Genomic DNA, 24,406 nt, shown 5'->3' with positions numbered 1-24,406 from the left:
AAAGTGTCTGAAGCAATTATGTAAAATCCTGTTCAGAAGATTGAAAATTCTATTTTAACCAGAAAATCCCACAAAACAAACAAAAGATGCAGAAATGCAAAGTGGAATTAGATATACATCTCATTTCTGTAACCTGCGTTGTAGGATAGTGAGGTAAACATCTGCGTGAAATGGTAATGAAAAAATTGAGTTGTACTAGAGTTCAGGGCTGAGGCTCAGCCTGAGAATTTTGATTTTTTTCCAATAGCATTCTCTCCTGTTCTTCTTGTATTAACCAGATGGTTTGCTCTGAGGAGAAAAAACAATTGTTTCCTGTTGGAAATCTTTGGGCTTAATGTTTCTTTTGACTTGTGAATTATTTAGGTGGGAATGCTATTCATGAATTTAAACTTTTTTCCTGTCCATTGGAATTGAGAGCAGAGGGTATAATAAGGAAATGAAGTTAAGGCTATGCATCTTGTTTTGGACTGTGTTAAAATATGAACAGGCATGACAGCTGAGTAAGAATTAGCATTCTGTGCTCTAAATCTGCTGAGGACAGCTCCATGGGCACGTGCACAGAGAGGCAGTCAGGTGTGGGTACACTTCACTGCCATCTGAAGCCAGCAGATGTACGAGGCAGCTGGAATTTAGGAGCAGTTCAACCACGTGAGTGGAACACTGTGCTTGTGCCTAATACATTGATACTGTTCACTCAAGTTTTTCACCCTTCTGGTGAAGTTCTTCAACTATCCCACTGAAAATCTGCTCCTCTTATGCTATCCCAAAGAGCATTTAGAATGTGGATTGGACCAAAATGTGTGGAAGTGGCCCAGATATAAAAATGGAAAAGGTGTGCCATGATGGCTCTTAGGTGTTTGGTTTTTTTAATATGCTTTTCCTACTGCCTAGCTGACAAAGTAATTTAGCATACAGTTATCTTTGAGAGATTGTATCTTGTCTTGGAAGATCTGTACTTAGCTTGCTTCATACATCAGGTCACACAACTGTACTCAAGTCCAGATAATATCTTGTTCTCTTATTTACTCTCAAATACTAATCTTGCTTTGCTTGCCACTGTGTGTAACTGATTTCTGCTAGTGTTTGATTCTTCTTACTTCCAGGCCATCATTCACAGATACTTTTCCCTTCAGTCTTCCACTTCCTGTTTTCTCGAAAAGGAGTTAGTTCAGATCTGTATTTTCAGTTAGTTTTGATTGACTGCATCGTGTGTACAGCAAATTTTGCTATCACCATTCACTTTTCACACTTTACTCTTGCTTCCTTTCTGATATGTTTCCATGGCCTCCTTGGTACTCAGTGCCATGTTCTCTCCTTCGTTTCCTACTCTGAGATTCATGCTAACCTTTCTCTCCTGACATTGTAGCTTTACAGTTATCATCAGGTCTTAACTGTCCATTAACTCAGATCATAGTTCCAGCACTAATATTTATACTGCACACAGTCCTGTACAGTAATTCAGTTTGGTCTTTGTGCTTAAAAATAAAAGAACAAAAAATATGGAGGAAGTTGGATAGAAATGTAGAAAATTGAAATATCTGAGGATATTCAGGCTTTGTACTAAGGGGACTGCATTCCACTCTTGCTTGCATGAATTTTAAATTAATTTGAAGGACTGTATAAGATTTAGTTAGGGAGCAAAGTAAAGTAATCAAGTGAACAGCAGTCAGGAGGAAGATTCATTGCAGTATAGATTCTTAGATGAAGTTTTAAAATTCAAGTCTTAAGAGCATAGGTATTTAAGCAGCAGTTTGTTGATTATTAACAAATACCAGCAGGTCCAGTTTTTAATAGGTTCAAAGTCTAGCATACAGTTCAGTGTTCTACTCCTATTACTTCCTCAGTTATGAAATTAAGGAAAGCAATGCAATCAATCATTTAATGTTATTTATATGCTAAAGTACTCTATTGTCTGGTACAAAACATTAAGACCTCCTTTTCATCTTGTCTATTATCAGCAATTTAACAGAACTAAGCAATCAACATGCTTAGTTTTTTGTTCTGCTTTTTTAATTAGTCTAAAATGTTAAAGGCAATTGGTTTCTTTATGGATGCTTACAGGCTTATTCATTGCATTTTATGACTGAGCTGAAATCATACACAACACATAGCAGTTTTGTATGAAATGTATAGTTTCATTGACTAATTTTGAAACTTGTTTTCTCAGTGAAATTAAATTCTCTTGTTCAAAAGTTTAATTAATTTTCTTAAACATTATCTTGTTCCTTTTGAGTCATTAAGATATTTTGCAAGTGGTATGTTTCAGCACTGGCAGCTTTATTGCCAGACCCTTATTAGACATACAGAAAACTGTTGCTAATTGTTCGCTTTTAATTTTTACGTATTTTCATACCATGTCTCTAATTGTCTGTCACATCAAGAAATCCTGTTGCTACAGTCTGAAAACTTGAATTATTTAAAACTTTTGGAGTAAAAATTGGTTTATTTTCCAATATATAGTGCAGTCTTGCCCAGCATGTATTTTTCAGCCATTATGAATCTGGGCAGACAGGAATATCGATAACAAGAATATTTGTTTTCTTTAAGATTGTAATAACTCTAATGTCAGGCTGAGTTTATCAGGGAAGCATTTTCACTCAGTTGCTAGGAATTAAAGCGACTGCCTATAGGAAAAATGAATAAACTTTCAGCTTCAGAGTGTGAGGGAGTATGTATTCCTCCTTGGGGAGGCTTTACTTCTCTTTTGTTTCTGAAATCAGTGTGGTGCAAAAAGGGAAGACCTGCTCTGTGCTTGTGTACACCCCAGTGGTTGGGCTGCTCTGTAAGTAGTGCTGAACTAGTCTGAAGCTGAGGTTGCCTGCTTTAGTGGAAATTTATCTTAGAAATTACAATTATAGTTGAGGTTTTGGTCCTTTTACATTCCTTTTGCAAGCTGATCCCGCCTCCATCCCCAAGTAGCTACTCCAGTAATCAAACATGTTCCGCACCAGTAGAAATAGGTTCAGTTTACACTAAGTGATGTCTGTCCAGGGCTCTGCAAAAAACCAAATCAGATATGAGACAGGCTGAGACCAATACTCTTTCTGGCACTATTTCCATTTGTATTTTATGGTTCTGTCAATCAGTATGATCATCCCATTGGCCATGGGAAGCTGTTTTGAGAGTGAAAGCTATTTTCTTGCATCTAGACCTCTAGTCTTTGCATGTAACTAACTATGGATTCCAGCTTTTTATTGCTTAGAAAGATAAGTCTTCTTTCTAGAGTATAAAATAAATTATTTTGATTGCAGGGATGTCTTAACACAGGGATACTTGCCCTTTGTGTGATGTAGAGACAGTTGTCTTCAGTAATGGCCCAAATGCTTTTACTGTACCCAAATTATTGTTCTTCCTCAATCTTGCCAATTCCCTTAGCTTTCTTCAAAATGTAGTTGCTGATGATGTCTGCAGGCTGTCCTTGCATAAGAGAGTAAGAGTCTTTATTAGATTCTTGTGTGATTTTGTCACTCGTTTAGGAAATATGAAAACCCTACCTTGATTTTAAATGGACTGATGAGCATCCTGCTTTTGGACGTGTCATCTGCTGTCTTTTCTGAGGAAAAATAAAATGCTTCCTTCTCAGTCACTAGTCGAGGTAGAAGAGTAGGAATTGTTACATGCACCTATTGGGCCTGTTTATATGACTTCCTTGGAAGCAGAGTGGCCTCGGTAAGCTTTCCACTTAGGCTGGTTTCCTTCATAGCAGCAGCGTACATTTTGGTGATGAGAGATCCATTTGAGTAAGCTGGATTTCCTTCAAGTTTTGTTACTCCTTTAGCAAGTCTCTGGGTAAATGCCACGTGTGTTGTAGGACACACACTTGTGGCACAGAAGTCTTGGAGCACAGGCAGAGGGAGAAAGGATAAGAAGGAAATTCTCTCTCCAGCCTTTTGCCTTCCCCTGGCTTATTCACTGTGGGGGTGCAGGGGAAAGAGAAAGCCTTGATGCTGTGCAAGCACTGCTCAGCAATAGTCAAAATTCTGGTAACTTTCCAACACTGGTTTAGTCACATATCCAAACCCCACAGCACCATACAAGCTGCTGTGAAGAAAATTAACTCACTCCCATGCAGACTCAGTATCCCTGCCCTCCACTTAGGCCAATGAAAGCCCCTATGGAAGAGTTTTTCAGGAGAGGTAATGAGATTTGTGCATGGTGTATGCATGTTAAAATAAGGAGGACATATGGGCGAGATGTTAAATAGTTAGAGTTTCTGTGAATCACCTATTTGATGATAACCTTTCAGTTTAGTGCATGACTTTCAGTTTTCTGGTGCAGAGTTTTAATTTGCTGTCTTGTTCCTTATTTAACTTGTCTGTGTCTCATGCCTCTTTAGTCTTTGCTGTTCATATTTGATCTATGCATAGTTGATCTATTCACATATTTTCTCTAGTACCTCACTGCTTATAGTCTCTTTTGCTTCCACATAATAAATACACTGAACAACCCTGAACTGATAGCAGATATTGTAAATCTCTACACTTTTTCTTATGGTATAATGAAAATGAGCTATTTATTTTCTTCATATTCCTTTTGTCATGGAGCATTTGACAATGATCTGTCTCCCTTGTATTTTGATAGTCTCTTGGGAGACTTTCAAATGGTACTAATAAACCAGTTCTTCATCTAGTGCTTTGGCATACTAGAAGGATTCTAGATAAGAAGACCATTTTTCTTTTAGAGGTGCTGATATTTATACTTAGTCATATGATTTGCTAGAAATTTCAAACTGTAGATTTATGTGTTATCAAGTGAAAGAAAGAATTATTTGGCTTATCTCAGGAAACTAGTCTACCTAAATACAAATCTGAGTTACTATTTTGCAGTCCTTTGGAATAATACTCTTGCTTAATGACAGTGTGTATGATTTTCTTAATAGTTCAGCTATTTCACTGTTAAATTCTTTCCATTAGCTCATGATGGATGTTCTGTTTTATTTAGAAGAATGAGCATTGCATTCATTAGGCAAACTTCATTAAATTTGGAGCTCAATCAACTAGAACTATAATTATATGGAGAGGAAACTTCCTAATCTGACGTTTGTTAAACTGAGCCTTTTTGGAATTAGTTATTATCTTATGCGACATAACTAGCTGAGCCTTTGTATTGAACAGAGGCAGACCCTGGGAGGAATGCCTTCACCTAGCAGAAGTGTTATTTTCTATTATAGTTTAATTGTTTTATAGCCTTTTTTTTTACCATGAGACATCTGCTCCCTCTGTATGTGGAGCAATAATAGACTGCTTGAGGTGGTAACAAGAAGTGTATACTTTAAACTGTTATCTCATTATTTAGGGTTACTTTATGGCGCTTCAGATGAACCTTCTGCAGTTTAATTCCAGGAAGGTTATCCCCTTGTCCTTTAAGGCAAAATTTATGGGTCTTGACATGGTTGTGAAAGGAAAAAATAGAACATTCTCTATCATGAATGGAAAATTATTTCACTTTGTGACTTTAGATCAATGGTTTCTATCAGCATCAGTAGGGGGAAGTACCTCTGCCATTTTTGCTTTACCTATAACAGTACACGTGACCTTAATGTGGGGTAGTGGTTGGAACACTTGCTGTTTCTTCCTTCTTTAGTTCTCAGTGGATGCCTTGCTGGAAGTGCAGTACATTTTAAGATGAAGACAGCTATTACAATATCACTGTTTGTTTTGGTCAAGCCATAGATACAGGAGAATTCAGTGGAAGAACAAATTAAGAATGACATCCTTTCTACATTGTCATTGAAAAAAGAAGCTGAGAGCAATTAATTAATTTTACTCTCTGACTAATCATTATGTAGCCCACGAATGGTTTTAAGTTGTAGTTATCTTGCAGTACGGAGCAGCCAAGCTGTTCATATATATTGTATTCAGTGTTGCATTATGTTCAGTTCTGCCCTGTGTTCATGTAGGTACAAGACTGCTGAGTGTGAATTCTGCATTTTGGCCTTTTCTACCTCAATGCCGCTGAGGAGGGAATTAGCTTGTTTCCTGCTGCCTGATTGACACTAAAGGAAGAAGACTGGGCAAACAATCTGTTGCAAAATTTTGGCGTGTCATCTCTTGCCCTTTTGGAAACGTGTTAAGCTAAAAGGATTTGAAAATGCAAACATTATTCCTCCAAGTCTTCCTCAAGGAAGAAGTACTCATGTGTAGAAAAAAGAAAAATAACTCAAATTTGGTTGAAATAGCCTGGTTATATGAAAAAAAGCAAAACTAATAATTTATTATAGTTTGGGATGCATATGCTGTCCGTTGCAGATTGGGATAAAAAATAGTTGGGTTCTCACATGGAGTCTAGAAACTATAACCGTACTGATCTGTGCCTCAGGAACAGGTGCCCATTGCTGCTTAGAGAAGAGGCACATGAGAGTAGAAGGGGCTTTTCTCATAATGTTTTGTTGGACATTCATGGTTCTAGGAAAGATAAACATAAAAGGTGAAAGAAAGGAGTGTAAAGGCAGCCAGAGGAAGGGCTTGAACAAAAATCATTAGGGTATGGGCCAGACAAAAATCTCAGAGTGTGAGCCTGTGCATTTAATTGACTCGTAGGGACAAAAAGATGCTGATCAAGCTGGTTTGATTGGGCTGCATTTGTTTCTGTGGCTGCAAACAGCACCGAAGGATCTGGTGTGAAACAGGTTGTAGGCAATCCCCTTTGGGCGCCACTGGTTTAGGGCTCGCTTTTAACACAGTGATAGCAAATTTCTTGTCTGTATTTGGCACAGTCATATTGTTCAATCATTATGGGGTGCACTGGGGAAACTATGAACCCTTTAGATCAGCTCTGGACAGAGCTCTGTTCTGTTCTCTCTGAATTCATACATTGGATTTGTGAGATGGCAAAAGTTATGTGCTTTTTTTCCATGGCCCTTCTTTCATGGTTCTGTGCTGAGAGAACTCAATGAAAAAGGTTGTCTAAGTTTGTGGTTTTGAAGACATTTTCTTGAGGTCTGGCAAGTAGGTATTCTTGCTCTCACCGTACTGCTCTCCATGTTGTGGACACTGAAATGTAGTTCTGAGATCTAGAAAACTGTGGAAGATTGTACAGTGGTGTCTGAAGTTCTTTGCAGTAGGTGTGGGGAGCTAGGGTGGCACACAATGACACACCAGTCCATTTCCATTCAATGTGTTCTCTGTATCCCATGCCAGCTGAAGAGTACAAGAGCTTGCTGATGTGATTACCACTGTGCTTAAGCTGGAAAGGTTTTACTTTTTGAAACTATTGCAAGAGGAACTTCCAGGATTTCCCAAGACTTATGTATCTCTATTTGTTCAAACGGTGTATTTGAAAATTTTATCATTGTAGTTTAAATAAAGAAAAAAATAACTTTGAGCATGTTGTGGAAGCAGTATAACATGTTTTATGTTAAAAATTACTTTGTCAGCTGGTACTGAAAGTAGTCCTTGTGTTATGGTCTGATTTGCATTTTTTTTAAGTGTTAAATTAGTTAACTATCACATGATGCTTTTGAGAAGGTGCTAAGTTAAGTGCAGTACTGTGGCTTTGCTCAAAACAACCTCCACTTTAACACAAGCAGTGGAATTTGCCATTTGGCTGAAGGCATTGAACCTTACAGTACTTAAGCACCACAGTGAATTCATTTCCTGAGAATTATAGATATGGCTGGTGGACAATTTGTCAAAAGATTTGTCTTTAATCTTGCAAAAGGTAGTGTGTCCCAATCTGTACTTGATTTTTCTTAACAAACACCTCCAACTTTAGGCATTCCAAATCAAACTGAAATTAATTAAAACCAATGCATGGCTATTCTTTAAAAATTAGTTGGTGATTACTTTGTCATGGATACTGTTGTGTTTAATTTTTATTATCTGGGGAAAGTAGTCCCTGAAAATGGAATTAAGTTTACATGTCAGTCATTTGGGTGTGAGAAAGAAACAGTGGGGGTGATGGCTTCATTCAGTTACTGTTATGTTTGAGGACAAAAATATAGCTCTAACCGTGTGAAAGTCAGAAATGGATGAATAAAAACTATCAAGCAGGAACACTGTGCTGTAGAGATTCCCATTATGGGTGGAAAACACATTAAAAGAATCCTAAAATTGACTTGTTAGGAAATTGCTAATCGGAGTTACTGCACTGGTTTATAGTTTGGTTACAGGTATAAACAGTGAAATTTGGCTATTTTGTTGGTGCACATGAAGTTTTTTACACTCCATGAAAACAGAGAACCCATGATAATTTTGATTTCCTTTAGAAACTAAGATCTGTGCCTACTGAGAGCAGCAGCTTGGGTTGGGACGGCCTGGGGAGGCCAGGGCTATCATGGGCCATGGCTCACCACATTGTCTTCCCTTGCACAGCCCGATGAGTCACTCATCAATCAGCTCTAAATTGCTACTGTTTCAAGTGAATGGCATTTTAGCTTAAAGCACCATTGATTTTTATTTGGCTTTCAGTGCTGCTCTTGAAGTGGTGACAGTTGAGAAATCCATTAGCAGCTCACAGCCTGGGTCCCTGCAGACGCCAGCGCAGAATCTTGGGACTGCGCTTTGGCAGTCCAGCGCTTCCCTGCTCATCAGTCCGTGCTTTTCAATCATTAGGTGGCATCCATAATTGCAAAACTTTGAATATTTCAGAAGTAAATGTTGAGAAATGCGAGGCATTTGTGCAAGTACTGATTGCTTTGTCTTGCATATGCATTTTTTCCCCTAGTGTTTCTGTCTTAGAATTTCTAGTAGCTTTTTGAAGCTGAATGCCTTTCTGTCCTTTAGTTTTCTTATGAGTTTTTTGGGGGTTTTTTTGGTGTAAAATACAGTTGCTCTAGTTCATGTTAGGAAAGCAGATGAGAAGGGCTCTTCTTTCAATCTTTAGTTGTTTTTCTTTCTCCAGAAGCCAAACTGTACCAGAGGACTGATATTTTGAAAGAGAAGTGGGAATCCTCTTATGTACCTCATAATTCCTTACTCATTTTGATTATTCTTTGTGCTGATACCTTTGTAGTAATTTTACTGCTGCTTGGGTTATTTCCTCATGTTTGTGATGTTTAAGAAAAGTAGTGAAATAGTCACTTGTAATAGAAACCATTCTTTTTTGCATGTAGGAAACTCACAAATGGGTGCTACCATAGTAGATGCATTGGATACTCTTTATATCATGGGCCTTCACGATGAATTCAGAGAAGGACAAGAATGGATTGACAAAAATCTTGATTTCAGTGTGGTGAGTAGAGCCTGTCCTAATGTTTCTCTAGTCTTTATTGTGGTGTTTGTCCTGGGGGGAGACAGAAGAGGTCTTTCAGGTGAAACTTAAAAAAACTTACAGATCAAAGTGTCAGATGTAAACTTTAGTAATATTATAAATTACTCACTGTGATAGGGTAGGTCAGTCAATAAGGCAATTTACTGGTTTGTTGATAAGGAACAGGCAAAACAGTCCTGGGTATGTGGGGAGTCTGTGCTCTGCCAACACATCCATCTCACCTTTGGTCACTGCCCCTTTTATAGGCAGTTTCTTGGTGGGCTGTGACATGCCCACTGTGCTGGGGTACAAGTCTGAACAAGCTTGAACATTGGCTAGGACTCGGGCAGCAATGGCCACAAGCCCTCACCAGGTCTGGACAAGCCTCAAACATGTTGTCAGGTTACACTTCTAGCAAGCAGGTAACAGCAGGGACCAGCCTGCTCATGTCCAAGCAAGTCCACGTTTTCCTGATACATAAGAGTGGATACAATTCATGATAATAGTGACAAAATAATAAAAATACATAAAAAAACAAAACAAAACAAAATCAACAATTTTAAACCATGTGATTTAAACAAATATAATAAAATTAGATTTTCCTGTGTCTCATATCTATGCTTTACTTTGGATTTAGTATTTTTTTATGACACAAATTACTATGTAACATCTCACAGTAACATTCTCTGTGTAACTTTGTTTTAGGAAAAAAAAAAAGTATAGCCCAAGCCTTAAGATATATATCCATATATTGTATTTTCAAAGTGCAAATTATAATTGGCTAATGGAAGCAAGGAGAGGTGTTTTGTGAGAAACAACCAGGCCTCAGAAATGAAGACAGAAAGATGAGGTTTTACTGGCTGATAGTTGTTGCAAATAACTGATCTATGAAAGACAATTTCCCCCCAAACCACAGTGTTTAAATTACTTAAGAGTACAATCTCTTCCCTTCTTCCATTTCTCAGGAGTTTTAGCATAAAATATGCCACTTGAATTCTTGGGTTTTCCTGCAGACTCTTAATGTATCACAAGAATTTCCCAGTTGGTCATACAGCATCTGACATTCTTGAGAGTTTGGAAGCATTAAATGGAAGAAATAGCTCTATTTTAGTCTTATTGATTAGTGTTCTTTGTACTAATTTTGGGACTGTCACAGACTCTGTGATGGAATTTGTATTTCAGTCCTTGGATTTGCCCTGTGGTTCCAAAAACAGTTTTTCATTCAGTAAATGCACATAATGAAATATAGTTGTACATCCCAAATTCAGCAAATGCTTACTGTTGTTTCTACATTTTAACATACTTTTCAAAAATTATTTGTTTGGGCTTTTTCCTTTTGATTTATACCTTGACTGGCAAACATCTAAGAAATTTTACTCTGCTTTTTCAGTTAGTGCCAGATAATTATTCAGTCTAAAACTGAAGATCCTAAGTATATCATAGACAGTGTAGACATAATGATACCATTATGAGTGTGAACTAAATTGCTTTTGTAACTTTTGTCTGATCTAAGGCAATTTCAATATAAATTTGCAATATTAATCTAGAATTTGGATGGAAGAACTTTACATCACCCTCTGGGGTTCAGTTACATCTTCCTATGTATCAAAAACCATTTCTGAAGGCTGATGAGTTGTCTTGTGTGTACATCAAACTTGAGTAATTTCCTTATATGGTTTGGAGTTTATAAATAAATACATAAATATGATCTGCTTGGATTCTTCTACTGGGAAATGGAAATTGTTGGTTTCACTTGACACTGTTCCACTGCGTGTGTGAACTTTAATAGGTATTAAGTGGAATCATGCTGCATTGATGTTATTTTTCTTGTATATCACCTCTATGTGAAAAGAGAAAGCCTTTTACTAAAAACATTAGAGCTTCCAAGTTTTAATCAGTGCTGTTTGAAGAAATCTTTATTCAAGAAATCTTTCTGAAATATGTAATTATGCACCAAATGCATTTAGTTTTGATCCAAAACTCTGCAGGTGCCATAGAAATGATAGAAAAGGAAAGATGTACCTGTAAATGTCATTTCAAAACTGAAATTGGTGAGGGAGCTTGTTCAGTGCACATTGTAGTGACTTTTCTGGATAAAAGGAAGAGTCTTGCCTATCTCGAAATCTCTTAATAAAACTACATTCTGTGTCTAATAGGTTGAAGAGAAGTTTATGGGGGAGACAGATGGAGTGTATGTGGAAAATTAAGTGAATGGGGCACAGAGGGAGTCAGTTGTTAAAACTATCTGGTTCCTCTTAATTTTTTTGTGGGTTAAATGAGTCAAAAGATACTGTTGAATTTAACCTAAGGATAATAATGTGGAAGAAGGCGATAAAATGGTTTATTCTATTGAGATTCTCAGTGGTCCTGCAGTATTACTTGTCATAATATAAAGGCTATTCTGAGACAAAGATTGTGTTAAAATAGAGCTCTGAATTTGAGCTTAGTAATTCAGGCTAAAAATGTGTATTACGGGAATTGTCTAATTTTTATTTTGCTTTATCTTTTAAACCTAGAAGGTTTGGTGTTATGCTGAAATGTAAGAGAGAAGATGCTGAATTATAGAAATGTGCAGTCCTTGCCTTCTTTCCCACCAGCCCCAAATTACTGTAATTGCACTTTGTGGTGATAAAATGGTTAGAGGGCAGGAGAAAAACTTAATTTTATTTTAATAAAATTGGTTGAAGCTATAACTAGAATTGTCATTTGGTGTCACAAAGATGCACATGAGAATTTCAGTTTAAATCTAGAGACTCCAGCGTGGAGTTGCGTGTGCGTTGCCTTAGGATACGTACTTTCTTCTTGACAATTTTTTTTCTTCCTTGATTAAGGAGTTGGTTAATTATTTATTAATGCTTTCTTTCTTTTCTAGAATTCTGAAGTGTCTGTTTTTGAGGTCAATATTCGCTTCATTGGTGGTCTTCTAGCGGCATACTACCTTTCAGGACAAGAGGTAAGGAGATTGGAAGGTGCCTGAAATTCAGTGTGTTCTAGCAAATGTGGCATGTAGAGACTTTTCTAGAATCTTGATTTCTCAGTAGTTTGGAAACTAATTTTGCAGCAGTCAGTTGTCCAAAATGTGAAAATTCTTAAGAGTATGGAATCTTTAAAGTTTGTTTCTGAATAGATCTCATGCCATTTAGGACTTGGTTACAATTCTGAAAAGCTTCTTTTATCAAGATGTTTTCAGAAGATATCCACTCAAATAAGCCTCAGCTTGAAATGTCAAGTGAAATGTCAACCTTCTCATGCCAACAATAACTTGTTTTGATATTCTGTAACTCCATGAAGGTAGAAATAATAGCTTTGTCACTTGTCTTGCAAGTCTGTAGGTTTGCTTCATCAAAGTGCTACTCAATCTTACCATTTCTCAGTGACAAGGAGAAATAACAAGCCAATTTTATACAACTTCTGAAACTTCTGTTAAAAAAGATGTAGAAACATGCTTAGATTGACAGGATGCAAGTCCCCAACAACTTGAGGCAATGGACTTCCTTAGTCCAGCAGTCACAGTACTGTGACTTACTTAACATACTTTAACAAGAGTAGAGCTTGTCCCCTAGCTCTTCCTATGTCTTAGGAGCTACCTGTCTTTAACCTCTTGCCTCTGTCTTTGATTCTTTGGTTTGTCCTTTATTTTTCATGACTCTTCTGTAGCCCACACATTTCATGGCTTAAGGCTTTCATGCGTTCTTAGGTATCTTCTTTGTTTAGGGAAGCCTAAACATCCATATCAACAAGTTCTCAGGGATTTTAAGAATGCAACTCTGAAAGTAACGAAGTGAAAGCTCATAATTTGTTATCTCTTAAGTCTTTGGCATCTTCCTGGGATCTGTGAATTTCCTCTTTTATGAGTATCTTCTCTTAGGAAGAAGAGCTCAGTGGCAAAGCAAAAATCCTGTTGAATCCTGTTGAATCCATTGAAAGAAATGGGTGGTTTACTTTTCATCCAGTGCTCTTGCTTCACCTTCTTCAAACTGGAACATGTTCCTTGGAGGCATCTACATATGAAAATGAATATGAAAAACCTCTGAGAAAAAAGCAAGGATCACACATTCATAGCTTGATTATTTGTACAGATTGATACTGTGTTTCTTCACAAGCCCCTTAAAAAGAACTGTTTTGTCCAGTATGCAGATGGGTACAGTCAAGCATTGCCAAAACATAAGCTTTTCCTGCATTTGTAAAGCATAGTATTCCTTCTTAAATTTGCTTCTAACCTCTTGATAGAGTCAAAACAAGCTCCTTTGCTTAAATAGCTTTAATTTCTTTCCTTCTTAGAAAGCATCTACCCTTTCTTTTCTAAATGTTGGCTGGGCTGAGTCTTTTGTTTTTGAGATTTTTATGGCATCATTCTCTCCAAAAGACTTCAAATACTTCATGACTTGTGATACAAGATTATTCTCATCAAATGTCCATATGTATAATCTTTATAAAACTGCTAAAAAAAAAGTGCTCAGACTGTATTTCTTGCAAAATAGTATGGTGGCTAGGATTGCTTTGAGTATCTGAGAGTCTGCTTCATTTGCCAAGTTGGATGGGGTTTCACTGCAATTTAGTGTTATGGATATGACAAGCAAGGGATTTTAGGCTCTTCAGCAACCGAGCACAGGACACCTCTGTCTGGAAACTCCTTGGAGCTGGAAACAGGTTGCTTGAGATGTGATTTCCAATCTGGTCCTCTCTCTTCCCCAAGAGGGGGAACATATTCCTTAGCTCAGGATTGGGGCATGCTTGATTTCTTTATTCACTGCATTCAGACATGTGAGGAGACACTTTCTAGCATTGCTAAGACAGATAAACCTGTTCCCAGCTGTTTAGGTGTTTTGCCTGATCAGTTTGTGAACGTGCATATGGCCTTAAACCTTTAAGGCAGTCTCTGTCTCCTGGTAGGTATCCTTTCTTTGTTCATCAAGCCATTATTTACTTGATCATATTCACTTACCACACCCTGTTGATATTCCAGTCACCATCTTCTTACCTCCATGCCTCTACTTCTGCAAGATTGTTGCTAGACTAGTTTTAGAAGGTTTTCATACTGATTTCCATACTTTTGTATGTCTTGCTTGATTTATTTAAAGTAAGATCCAGTACAATGAACTCCTACTTTGAATTAATTCAGTTTTTCTCCTTTTTCTCCTTTTAAGCTGTTCTTACTTCATTTTGACTCCATTTTGTCACTTAGTGTTGATAAAGGTTCTGTAGGAACAGCCATAAAACGGTGTTCAAGACTCAACATCAGCTGTGGAACTTAATCATTTGTAAATGGCCACATCTGGAGAATTTACAGTCATCATGGTTTATCTTCAGTGCCCTTTGTAGGAAGAGGGTAACTGTCCTTGATAAGATGTTATCCGATTGATTCATAATGATAGCTATTGACCATAGTTTTCAAGTACAGCTGATCATTAATTTAGATTAGTAATTTTTAATGCTTTTATTAAAGACATGTTAGTTTTTAAAGTTTATTTAGCATGTCTAGTGGCTTGACTGTGGCTTGCATGCTGTATTTAAACTCTGGTGTTACTGCTATAACTTAGAGAAGCATTAACTGAGATCATGGCTTTAATAATGCTGCTTATAGGTAATGGTAGAATTTTAAGCCTTTTGTGTTAAGATTGTGAGTATTGCTGTCTTTTTATCAGTAAAAGTTCCCTCTTACTCACTGCAGTGAATGTGTGAATAATGAAATGTATCTCCCATACAACCAAAAAGAAAGTTGCTGTTTTTAGCATCTGACAGCTTGGCTGAAAATGCTGTGGGGCTTGTCCTGTCCGGTGTTGAGTCACAGGCCTTTCTTTGTGAAACATGGCATGTGTAAATTTTTTAACAGCTCAGCCTTTTGCATTTGGGAATTTCTGCTGGACTTTCATGAGTGATGAGGATGTAAAGCTGAAGCTTGAGAAGGGTGCATTTTGGTGCAAATGTCGTGGTTGTCTTGCCTCACTGTACCTTTCTGCTAAAGTAGGGAGACAGAATTGTTTCCATGTCTAACAGGCAGTTCTCCAGATTTGTGGAAGATCACCATCTTTCTCTGTTTTTCCATCTCAGCATGGCTGTTGAAGAGAAGATAATCAAGATACAACTGCAAACCTTGGCACAGTGGAAAATTTGCCCATGCATTCTATTTCAGTCTTCTGAAGTTGAAACAACACTGATACCTCTCTAGTGGCAGAGGTTGTAGGTCTGCAGTCTGGGGGGGGCCCATGTTTAAATCCTGTGCACAGTATTTTTTTTGTGGCTGATTGTGGACAGGCCATCTGGTGTCTGGCTAGGTGTATGTTATCAAATATAAAGGTGTGCTTTTTTTGTCTGAGCTCCCACAGAGAAAGGAGGTCTCAATCTGTCACTGATTTTGAAATTCTTCGAGGCAGTGACTTTTCTGCAGCGTCCATTATTGAGGTGTATAATGAATATATGCGAAAAGTGGAATATGTGCTAAAAGTTGAATATAGAAGCATAGAATGGTTTGGGTTGGAAAGGACCTTTAAAGATGATCTGGTGCAACCCCCCCTGCCACAATCAGGGACAGCTTTCAACAGACATGTTACTCTGACCTGACCTGGCCTTGAATACTGCCAGGGATGGTGTGTCCACAGCTTCCCTGAGCAGTACAGCCTCATTGTGACAAATGCCTTCCTAATAGGGCCCTAAGAGGGCTTTGAGCAGCCTCATCTGGTGGAAGATGTCCCTGTGTAGGGATCTGTATGGGTTCCTGTCTCCAAAGAGCAGAGCAGTTGTTGGTTCCTGTGAAGCTGTTTATTGTAAAGGCTCATCAGTCTCCAAAGGCAAGGAGTCCGAGTCTGTAAAGTCTGTGTTAAAGCTTTCTGACATGAAGTTCCAATTAAAGCAGAAGCAGCTCTCGGTGCAAGGGATACAGAGTCTTGTGAGGCAGATGCTCCCTGGCCTGCCTTCTTCCGTTCTTCTCTTCTTGCTCTTCCTCCTCTTCTTCTTTCATGTGGTGGTAGTGATGATGATGATGGTGGAGGAAGAGAGAGTGAGAGAAAGACAAGAGAGCTCTCACTCCAGTACACAGATTTTTATTTACAAATTACCCAATGAGTTAAAAACACAAACCTGAAGCATTTCTTTTAAACCTATTAGATTCTGGCTCTTTAATACAAAAGTTTATGTATAATTTGCACATATAGCCTATCTGTTCTATCTGAAGAATGTAAGCAATATTCTTACTATAATTGTATCATGTCTAGAACTATGTTTTTGAGCTCTCACTGCATCTTGTTTTTTACACTTGATTCTAAGGCTTTTGCTCTTTAAAGCACTTAAAACATATTCTTACTTACTTAAACTTACTTAAAACTTAAGCTTACACCTCTATTTTATGTATGAGTGACTTAATATACTTTTGTTTCTCAAAACTCCTGCATTCTGTTCTCTCTCTGAGGGACTCAGAGAGGCTTCTGTTTCACACACTCCAATATCCCTGCCCATAGCAGTGGCTGAAACTAGATGATCTTTAAGAGTCTCTTTCAACCCAAACAGTGTTGTGATAATATCCACTCTAAACCTACCATCTGTCAGTTTTATAGCAGTTGTCCCTTCTCCTGTCATTAGAGGCCATGGTAGAAAGTCCTCTTCATTTTTCTTGGAAGCCAGGCTCCCTTCAGGTGCTTGAAGGTACTGTAGGGTCCCTCTGGAGCCTTCTCTTCTCTGGGCTGAACAACCTAAACTCTTAGCCTGCCTTCAAAAGAGATTTGCTTCAGCCCTTGGATCATTTTTGTGACCATCCTCTGGACCTGCTCCAACAGGTTTGCATTCCTCTTTTTTTGGGACTCCAGAGCTGCAAACAGTATTAGGGTGCTCGGTATAAATCGGGGGCTTAGTACATTTCTTTTGAAATCATACTGCCAAATTAAAGAAAGAGGGGGTTGGACCAGATAATCCCCTGCAGTCTGTTCCAACCTGACCAATTCTGTGGAAGAAAAGAGGCTCAATAAAAAATGAAGGAAAAAAGCATGATCTCTCCTGGGAGTGCTGTGTGTTATAAAATAATAGAATCATCTAGGTTGGCAAAGACCTTGACAATAGAGTTCAGCCTCTCCAGGCAGACTCCCTTGTATTTTATTGTATGCCAGAGATTTCTTCCCAGTTCCAGTAAGCAGTCATTCAAAGTGTTCACTCATTGTTATTCTTTATTAAATTGTGTGCTAATAGGTATAATCTCTATGTACCTAAATAGCTAAATAAGAAATGCAAAATTCATTGTGCCTCTATTCAATAAGAAGCCCCTAATCAAGTATTTTTGAGGTATAGGGTTTATGAGAGTTAGTAGAATTGTGAGTGACTGGGAGACACACTGTGAAAACTAGACACTCCTATTTTCTACCCCAGGTTATGATAGAATGGATAACAAGTTCATATTTTTACATTTTCATCAAATGAGATTGTAGTTAAAGTGTGCAAACTGCAAGTTTTCCACCTTGTGAATTCTGAGGCACCATTGTGCTGCTTCTTTTGCATCTGTCAAACAGAGTTAATAGTCAAAAATAACATATTGATGGTAATATATATTGGCTTCTTATCTAAATTGAGCCAGACTGTTTCTCAGTAATCCCTGCAGCAATCCTTTAATTTCTATAAGAAATACACACATACTTCATAATGCTTGTGGGGGGGGGGGCAACACTATGATACAGCTGACAATGTAATAGAAATAAGTGGAAAATAAATTTTCCATATGCCTAGTTTGGAGTAAACATTGGGTATGGCACCTTAGGATGAAAACTAGCCTTACATAATTTTAAAAACAAACAAACAAAAACCATCCATAAAATCCCAAACCAAAACAACAAAAAGAGCAACTTTTTTCTTTTCATGTGGCTGCATTAAGAGATTTTCTTTCTTCTGTGCATCATACTGGCACAAATACAATTTTTGTCTTTAGTTATGAATCCATGTGATTTTTATAGTTTTCATTGACACTTAGTGAGGCACTATTTAGCATTTTCCCCAGAATAGTAGGCTTCTTTGTTTATTCCAAGTTAATTCCTTAGACTTACTGTACAAGAATGTTTTGTGTTCTTTATGATTTTCTTTAACTTAGTATCCAGCACTAATAAAATGAAATACCTTGATATCACTCTATTGTGATAACAGCATCAGGATAGAAATGCTTAATGAAGGAGTATCATGTTTACAAGGAGATTAGAGCAAGATAAAGCTACTTGTATTTCAGAAAAAAAAAAAGAGTGGTATTGCAAGTTGTATTCTTATTAGATTGGATGTATTTGTTTGTACAGTCTCCTAAAGTCATTTTATAGGGAGGTTACCTGGAAATGAGCCCATAGTGTATGTGCCTCTGGAATTCTTTGATCTCCTGTGGTGTCTATCTAGTTCTGCAGTTCAAGATTTTATTCAAGATCAATCATGTTTGGTGTTTGATTTTTCTCTGGGTAACATGGGACTTCTCTCTCCAATATGGATGTTGGTATTGGTAAATTCTTTTTTTCAAGGCAAATTATCTTATTGATCTTTATTTGGTATATGATTGATTATATGTTCTTCCACTTCTTTCAGTTACACCTGTGGATCTGGGTCTTTTTGGGCATCAGGGTAGCCTGATACTGATTTCTGAGGGAGGATAGGAGCACTGCTTTGTAAAATCATTGCCTCTCCACACCACTTTCAGCTCCTGGTGCAAAAGAGCAACAAGCAGGCAAGCAGTAAGTAATGGCACAAAGCAGAAATGAGTTGGCTGATCTCTCTGTGTTAATGCTGAAAGAACAAAGCTTGCCAACAGCCCACAGTGATAAGCTGCAGGAGAATTTAAAAAATAGATCCATGATGATTGTGTCTGAATGTAGAATTTGTGACAGCAGGCTACCAGGAGACCAGGAGTTATCACTGTTTTAGTTTCAGTAAAACAGTGAAAGGTCTGTTGCAACCTGATGTAGGGTATCACACTGGAATCTTCAACAGAAGTTAGATTTTCTTGTGGTGTGCTTGGTTGAGTGGTCCAAGAGTTGTAATTTCTTCTGTGCTCTCCCAGACCTGGCTAGTGGAGGAGTAATCAGTACAAGGAAGACTTTGCAGGTGACAATGCCAGAAGAAACCAGCTTTGATCCTTCGATATTGGATGATTCTTCAATATTGAGCTCATAAATGCCCATGGAGATTCCTGGAGCATTTTGCAGGATCTATTGTTCCTCATTTCTGAAACCCATCCAAAAGACAGCAGTGAAGATACTGAACCCTGCTTTGAGCAATATTTTCACTTCCAAGTCTTTGTGATCACACTGCAAATGAACTTTGTGCTGTCCAAATGGGAATTTGTTCAAGGAGGGAGGGACAGACATCTGTAGAGCCCAAGTGTTGCGTACACGCAGAATCATCCTGTAATTAAACACAGGGAATGATCATTGGAGCAATACAGGCTAAGATAAAGAATAATCTTGTACCAGAGATTATTGCTCTGTGTCCAAAATCCGATTTTTTTTACAGTTGTATTTGATGAATTGCTGTCACTGCTCCTCTATGGCTCCTGCCCAACAGCCTCCAGCATTGATGATACCCACTGTTAGAATGAACATGGTTGCCTGCCAAATGTCTGTCCAACTTCTTGAAAAATAGATGAAGTCCAATTTTTTGAGAAAATATACAAGAATACTAATCTCTTCACAGTGATCCCAGTCACAGGCATGTCTGCTGTCTCTGAATACTGTGACATCTTCCCTAAAGGTTAATAATCCTTGAGTACTATTTCTTCTCCATGCTGTGGGACCACTTCTTGATTTAAAAAATTTCTTTCCAGAGTGGCTTGGCATACTGACTTTGTACACAGCAAGGCCTAGCCAAGCATAAAAGGGTGTCATCCACTGATACTTACAGAATTATCAGCATCTCTCCAAGAGGGTAGGGAGTCTTTTACCTTCTATATATTAAGTCTGTCCCTTCTCCATGGCTCCAGCCCAGCCCAGGTCTGTGACACTGCATGGCTAAGTGGTGGCTAGCTGCAGTGGCAAGCCCTCATGACCATGGACCCCTTCTGGGGCTTGGCATCGCCTGTGGGAGTTGGTAAACTCCTTCAATTAGCAGTTTCAGCCTGGGTTAGGGAATTTGGTACTTCCCCTATTTGTTTCCAACATGCATTGTTTTCTCTTTTCCCATAATATATGTTAGGATATGTGTTAAGTGAGCTACTGTTTATATGGAGAGCAGGAAATAAAGTCTTCTAACACTGAAAGGGAATACCTGGAGTAAACATACCCAGGCTCTTGCTGGAGCTATGTTTCCAAGTAGGAGAAGGCAGGATGCAAATGCATGTCATTGTCAGGAGGCTGAGGAAGTGTAGTTATCTGAGCATAAGAGAGTCAGAGGAGCATGAAGTTACATGGATCTGTTTTGTTTCACTGCAGACTTACTTTCAGGTACCTAGATTTTATCCAAGTCAGTATGGATCCTTTAGATGTGTGTATTTCCCCTGTCTTTCTGAACATTCATGAAGAAATAGTGCACAAACATGTAAATAGATTATACACATCTATACAGACAAAAAAAATCTTCAATGGTCGTTTCAGTGAGTAAGCCTGTTTAATTTTCTGAATCCTTAAGAAGTCATTGCTTGTTTGGATGTGCTTACTCTGTGATTTTTTTTTAAAAAATTGTATCACAGGCTCTAGAATGCATCTGCCAAGCTGGTTGCTTTGAGCGAGGGCTTTCCCCAAAGCAGTGTGTGTGCTGGCTAGTATTGTGCTACCAACAATCCTCTGTTCCATGTCTGAGATGGTCACTACATTCCAGGACACTTGGGAAGTAGAGCTCTGTCCTGCAAATACATGAAATGCAATCTCAGCCAGAGGAGTGGTCACAGAGGAAGAGCTAGTTAGTCATCACCCACACGTGCTGTACAGGAGAGTTGGCAGGTGTGTGTGTGTGTAATGCCTGTTTTTATGAGCACCCAGCGTGAACTTCCTGTTCTCGATCTTTTCTGTGCAATTGTATTGGATATATGTTCCATTATTGTTCATGAAGGTTTGCAGTGTTGTGAGAGTATGTGTTGTCATGCTCATTTCAGGCATTAGTAATTGCAGAGTGAATAGACTTGAGGATAAAAAATACTGGAGATAGTTACCTGGATTTGGGGTGTTTCAGTGATGGAGAGAGTATGATGTTACCTTTTCTCAGCAATTAGCACTCTAAGTGCCTGTGGCCCTCAGAGATTAGAGTCCTTAATGCTTCTGACAATTCAGCACATTTTCTGAAGCAAGAAGAACCAGAAAAAGGAGTGCGACAGTAATCTCTTAAGACTTTGATTTAACTCTTCTTACTAGTATCTGATAGAAAATCTGTAACAAAACCAAACATTGAGCCCCATGGCTTTGGAATTGCTCCCCACAAAAGTTCATCTGCAGCTGTTTGCAGCAGAATTTGAAGGTTGATTCCAGTTCTTGCATGTGTTCTGGTTTGTAGGAAAAGTGACTGAGAATTGGGCTAAGTGACTTAGATGCTCTGCCAAGAGCTGCTTTGTTATCAGTCCCTAAGAGATTTGTAGGGTATGCAGTGGTGACCCCATCTTGCCTTTAGGGTAACTAAGTGTTCTCTGGTATGAGCAGCATTGGTCTGAGGAGAGAGTGCACAAATGACCCATTGACTGCTTGCTTTTTTTCATGAAGTGAAGCTTCACAAGTCATTACAACTTGTGGCATGACTGGTGGCTGGAAATAAAATATTCCTGCTAGCAGTACTCTGTGGAATGACAAAAGCCCAGAGATGGATAGAGGGTTGCTTGTTGCACAGTGTTGTTACACCGCTGTGCTTGAGGAACAGCGTCAAGTAAGGAAAACAAAGTGAATATTATTCTAATGTCTCTTGTGTGATAGCAGGAGGAGGACACTTACACCATTATAACAAAATGTTCATGTCTGCTGATGATTTATTAATACAATAGAAAGGGTAACTTAGTGTTTTATTTTTGTTGAACAAAGTTGTTTATGGTATTTGCAATAGAAACAAAAAATACTAATAGTTGACTGTGTTTACCTTTGCCAGGTTTAGATATAAAGCAGTTAATTTATATGACTGTCTTTTTCATCCTTTTAAACACCATCAAAATGACATATCTTTCTGGGCAAAAGAGTAATATCATTTGTGTGGATAAATCCAGCTTCAAATCTCATTTAAAGTAGAGCACGAGGGGTGTTAAGTACCTGGTACTCTATTAACACATAATCAAACTAATTCTTTCCAGGAATCTGACAGACAGCATCTTCTCTGTTCAGGGAAACTCATTAGTCAGATTATGTTGTATATGTCAATGGATATCCCCAACAACAAACCAAAATATATAAAATATAGGTCTTCGATAAGTAAGACAATGCTGTGTGTACTGTATTTCACAGAGTTCTTAGATGAACTGATATAATTTCCTAAATTAAAACTTTAAGACTTATCTAAATTAAGTTTTCAAAGGGTGAAAATCTCAGCAAAGTTAACAGCATTGTGTACATCCTGTTCAATGAAGATGAGATTTGAGCTTGTTGCCAGGGGATGAGCTGCTTATTCATAGGTAGTTGTGACAGCTCACTGGTCTCTTAAAAGGACAGCCTGAAAAAAACCCTCAATTTTTCTGTGACTTTTAAAGCATTGTCTCATATTGGGTGCTGTCACTGCTCACTGCAGTGCAGATTGCAATGCTTGTGCAGTTTCTGTTTACCAGGCTTGTTGTAAACATTTTCTTCACTGGCAAAGGACACTTAGCCCAGTTTTTTGCTCCATCTGGGTGCTGCACAACACCTGAAGCAGAGAAAACTGACTTCATTGCAAATTTGATTCCACTCTGATTGGAATAGGTTTTTCCTGTTAGTGCAATATACTTTAAACTGGTGGAAATAAAGGACAATCTCTTTTAGCACTAGAAAATACAGTATCTGTGCAGTAATAGCTACTCTTAAAAGTCATTCTTTGGTCATGTTCCTATAGATGGCTGTAAAAAACTAAGAAGGAATAGGTAATTGGTTACTATTCTTCACATGTCATGCATCTCCTCTTGACCAGGTCTGTTAGTTTTTATGTCCTTCTTGGGTAGTTTAAGAAACATTGATGTTGATGGGTACCAGTGACAACAAGCACAGTATCCTTCCTGTTTTTCCCGACATTCATTTATTGGCATTACTCTTGACGCAGTAACACATTAGTATCTACCATGGAGTTTTCCTCTTCTTTCCTCCTGAGGGTTTTCATGCTTTATCTGATCCAGAAAGGGTGTATGGCATTGTCTTTTGTCAACTGAAAACACAGTTCTTCCAGCAGGATTTTTTACACTTTGAAACAGAACTAAAATACAATTCTGGACATGATACTGCTTTTAAATCAAGTATCTTTGACTGCCTTTGCCTTTTGGAACTTGTTCTCATTCAGTACTAACTCTCATGTTTTTGTCTTGAAAAGGAATTAGCGTGCTAGATGAGAGCAGACATGGTAAGAGAAAAATAAATGCCAGGAATGCTTCCATAACTGCTAAGCAAACCCACTAGAGTCTAGGAAGAATATTAACAAAAAAAGAAAGCTGCCTCTAATGATATGTGTACCTACCACATGATAAAGATGGTGTTAAGATCTGTTAGGAATCGAGAGGATGCTGTCTGCAGTAACGTTCTGTTACTATTTATGAATTGGATAATCAAGAAACAGGTTTTTAAAGGAATTACCAAAAGGTCTGTAGCCTTCCAATTGAGCATATTCTGTGATTCTGTGATTTTTTGTTAATTTAATTCAAAACATGAGATTGAAAATAAGTGGCTATATCAAAATAATGCAACTATGTGCATTTTAAGAAAAGGTCTTTTGAGATGATCTAGGTAATTGTGAGACAGATAGTCCTGATTTCACTTCCTTCTACCCATCCCAGAAATTTACATAAGGGAAAATAAGAGATTTTCAGTACAGTAGTGACTTGATGATATAAGTCTTAACTTAAGAATTTGTATCTGACTGTAGGTTTGCTGTTGATGAGATGGCAGATAAGTAGAAAACTGAGAAATTTAATTGAATATTCAATCGACCTGTGTAAATTAAATCCATTTTAGTGTTGCCATTTTAGTTAATGCCATTTTAGTCAGTGCAGACTGGAAATTACAAGAAAAATGAATGACCCAGGTTGGACAGACTAACATGGGAACAGAAAAAGTGATTGTGTTTTGAGTAGTTGTGGCTTTGGAAGAGTGTGTGAAACTCAAAATAGGCAAGATGCTCAGAACCT

At 38.0% G+C, this 24,406-nt stretch overlaps 1 protein-coding gene across 1 annotated transcript in view; it reads left to right on the top strand.

Annotated features, from left to right (window-relative positions):
• The window catches only part of MAN1A2 (mannosidase alpha class 1A member 2), a 136,313-nt gene that overhangs the window by 51,783 nt on the left and 60,124 nt on the right, over nucleotides 1-24,406 (top strand). The window contains exons 4-5 of the mRNA XM_079306315.1: nucleotides 9,053-9,171; nucleotides 12,062-12,142. Coding sequence (XP_079162441.1) covers nucleotides 9,053-9,171; nucleotides 12,062-12,142 — 200 coding nt within the window. The remainder of the gene's footprint in view (nucleotides 1-9,052; nucleotides 9,172-12,061; nucleotides 12,143-24,406) is intronic.

This window comes from Erithacus rubecula, assembly GCF_903797595.1.
Source record: "Erithacus rubecula genome assembly, chromosome: 1".
NCBI classification, from domain to species: domain Eukaryota; kingdom Metazoa; phylum Chordata; class Aves; order Passeriformes; family Muscicapidae; genus Erithacus; species Erithacus rubecula.
Note: the sequence above shows the minus strand (reverse complement) of the source record. Positions and strands in the feature narration are given on the sequence as shown.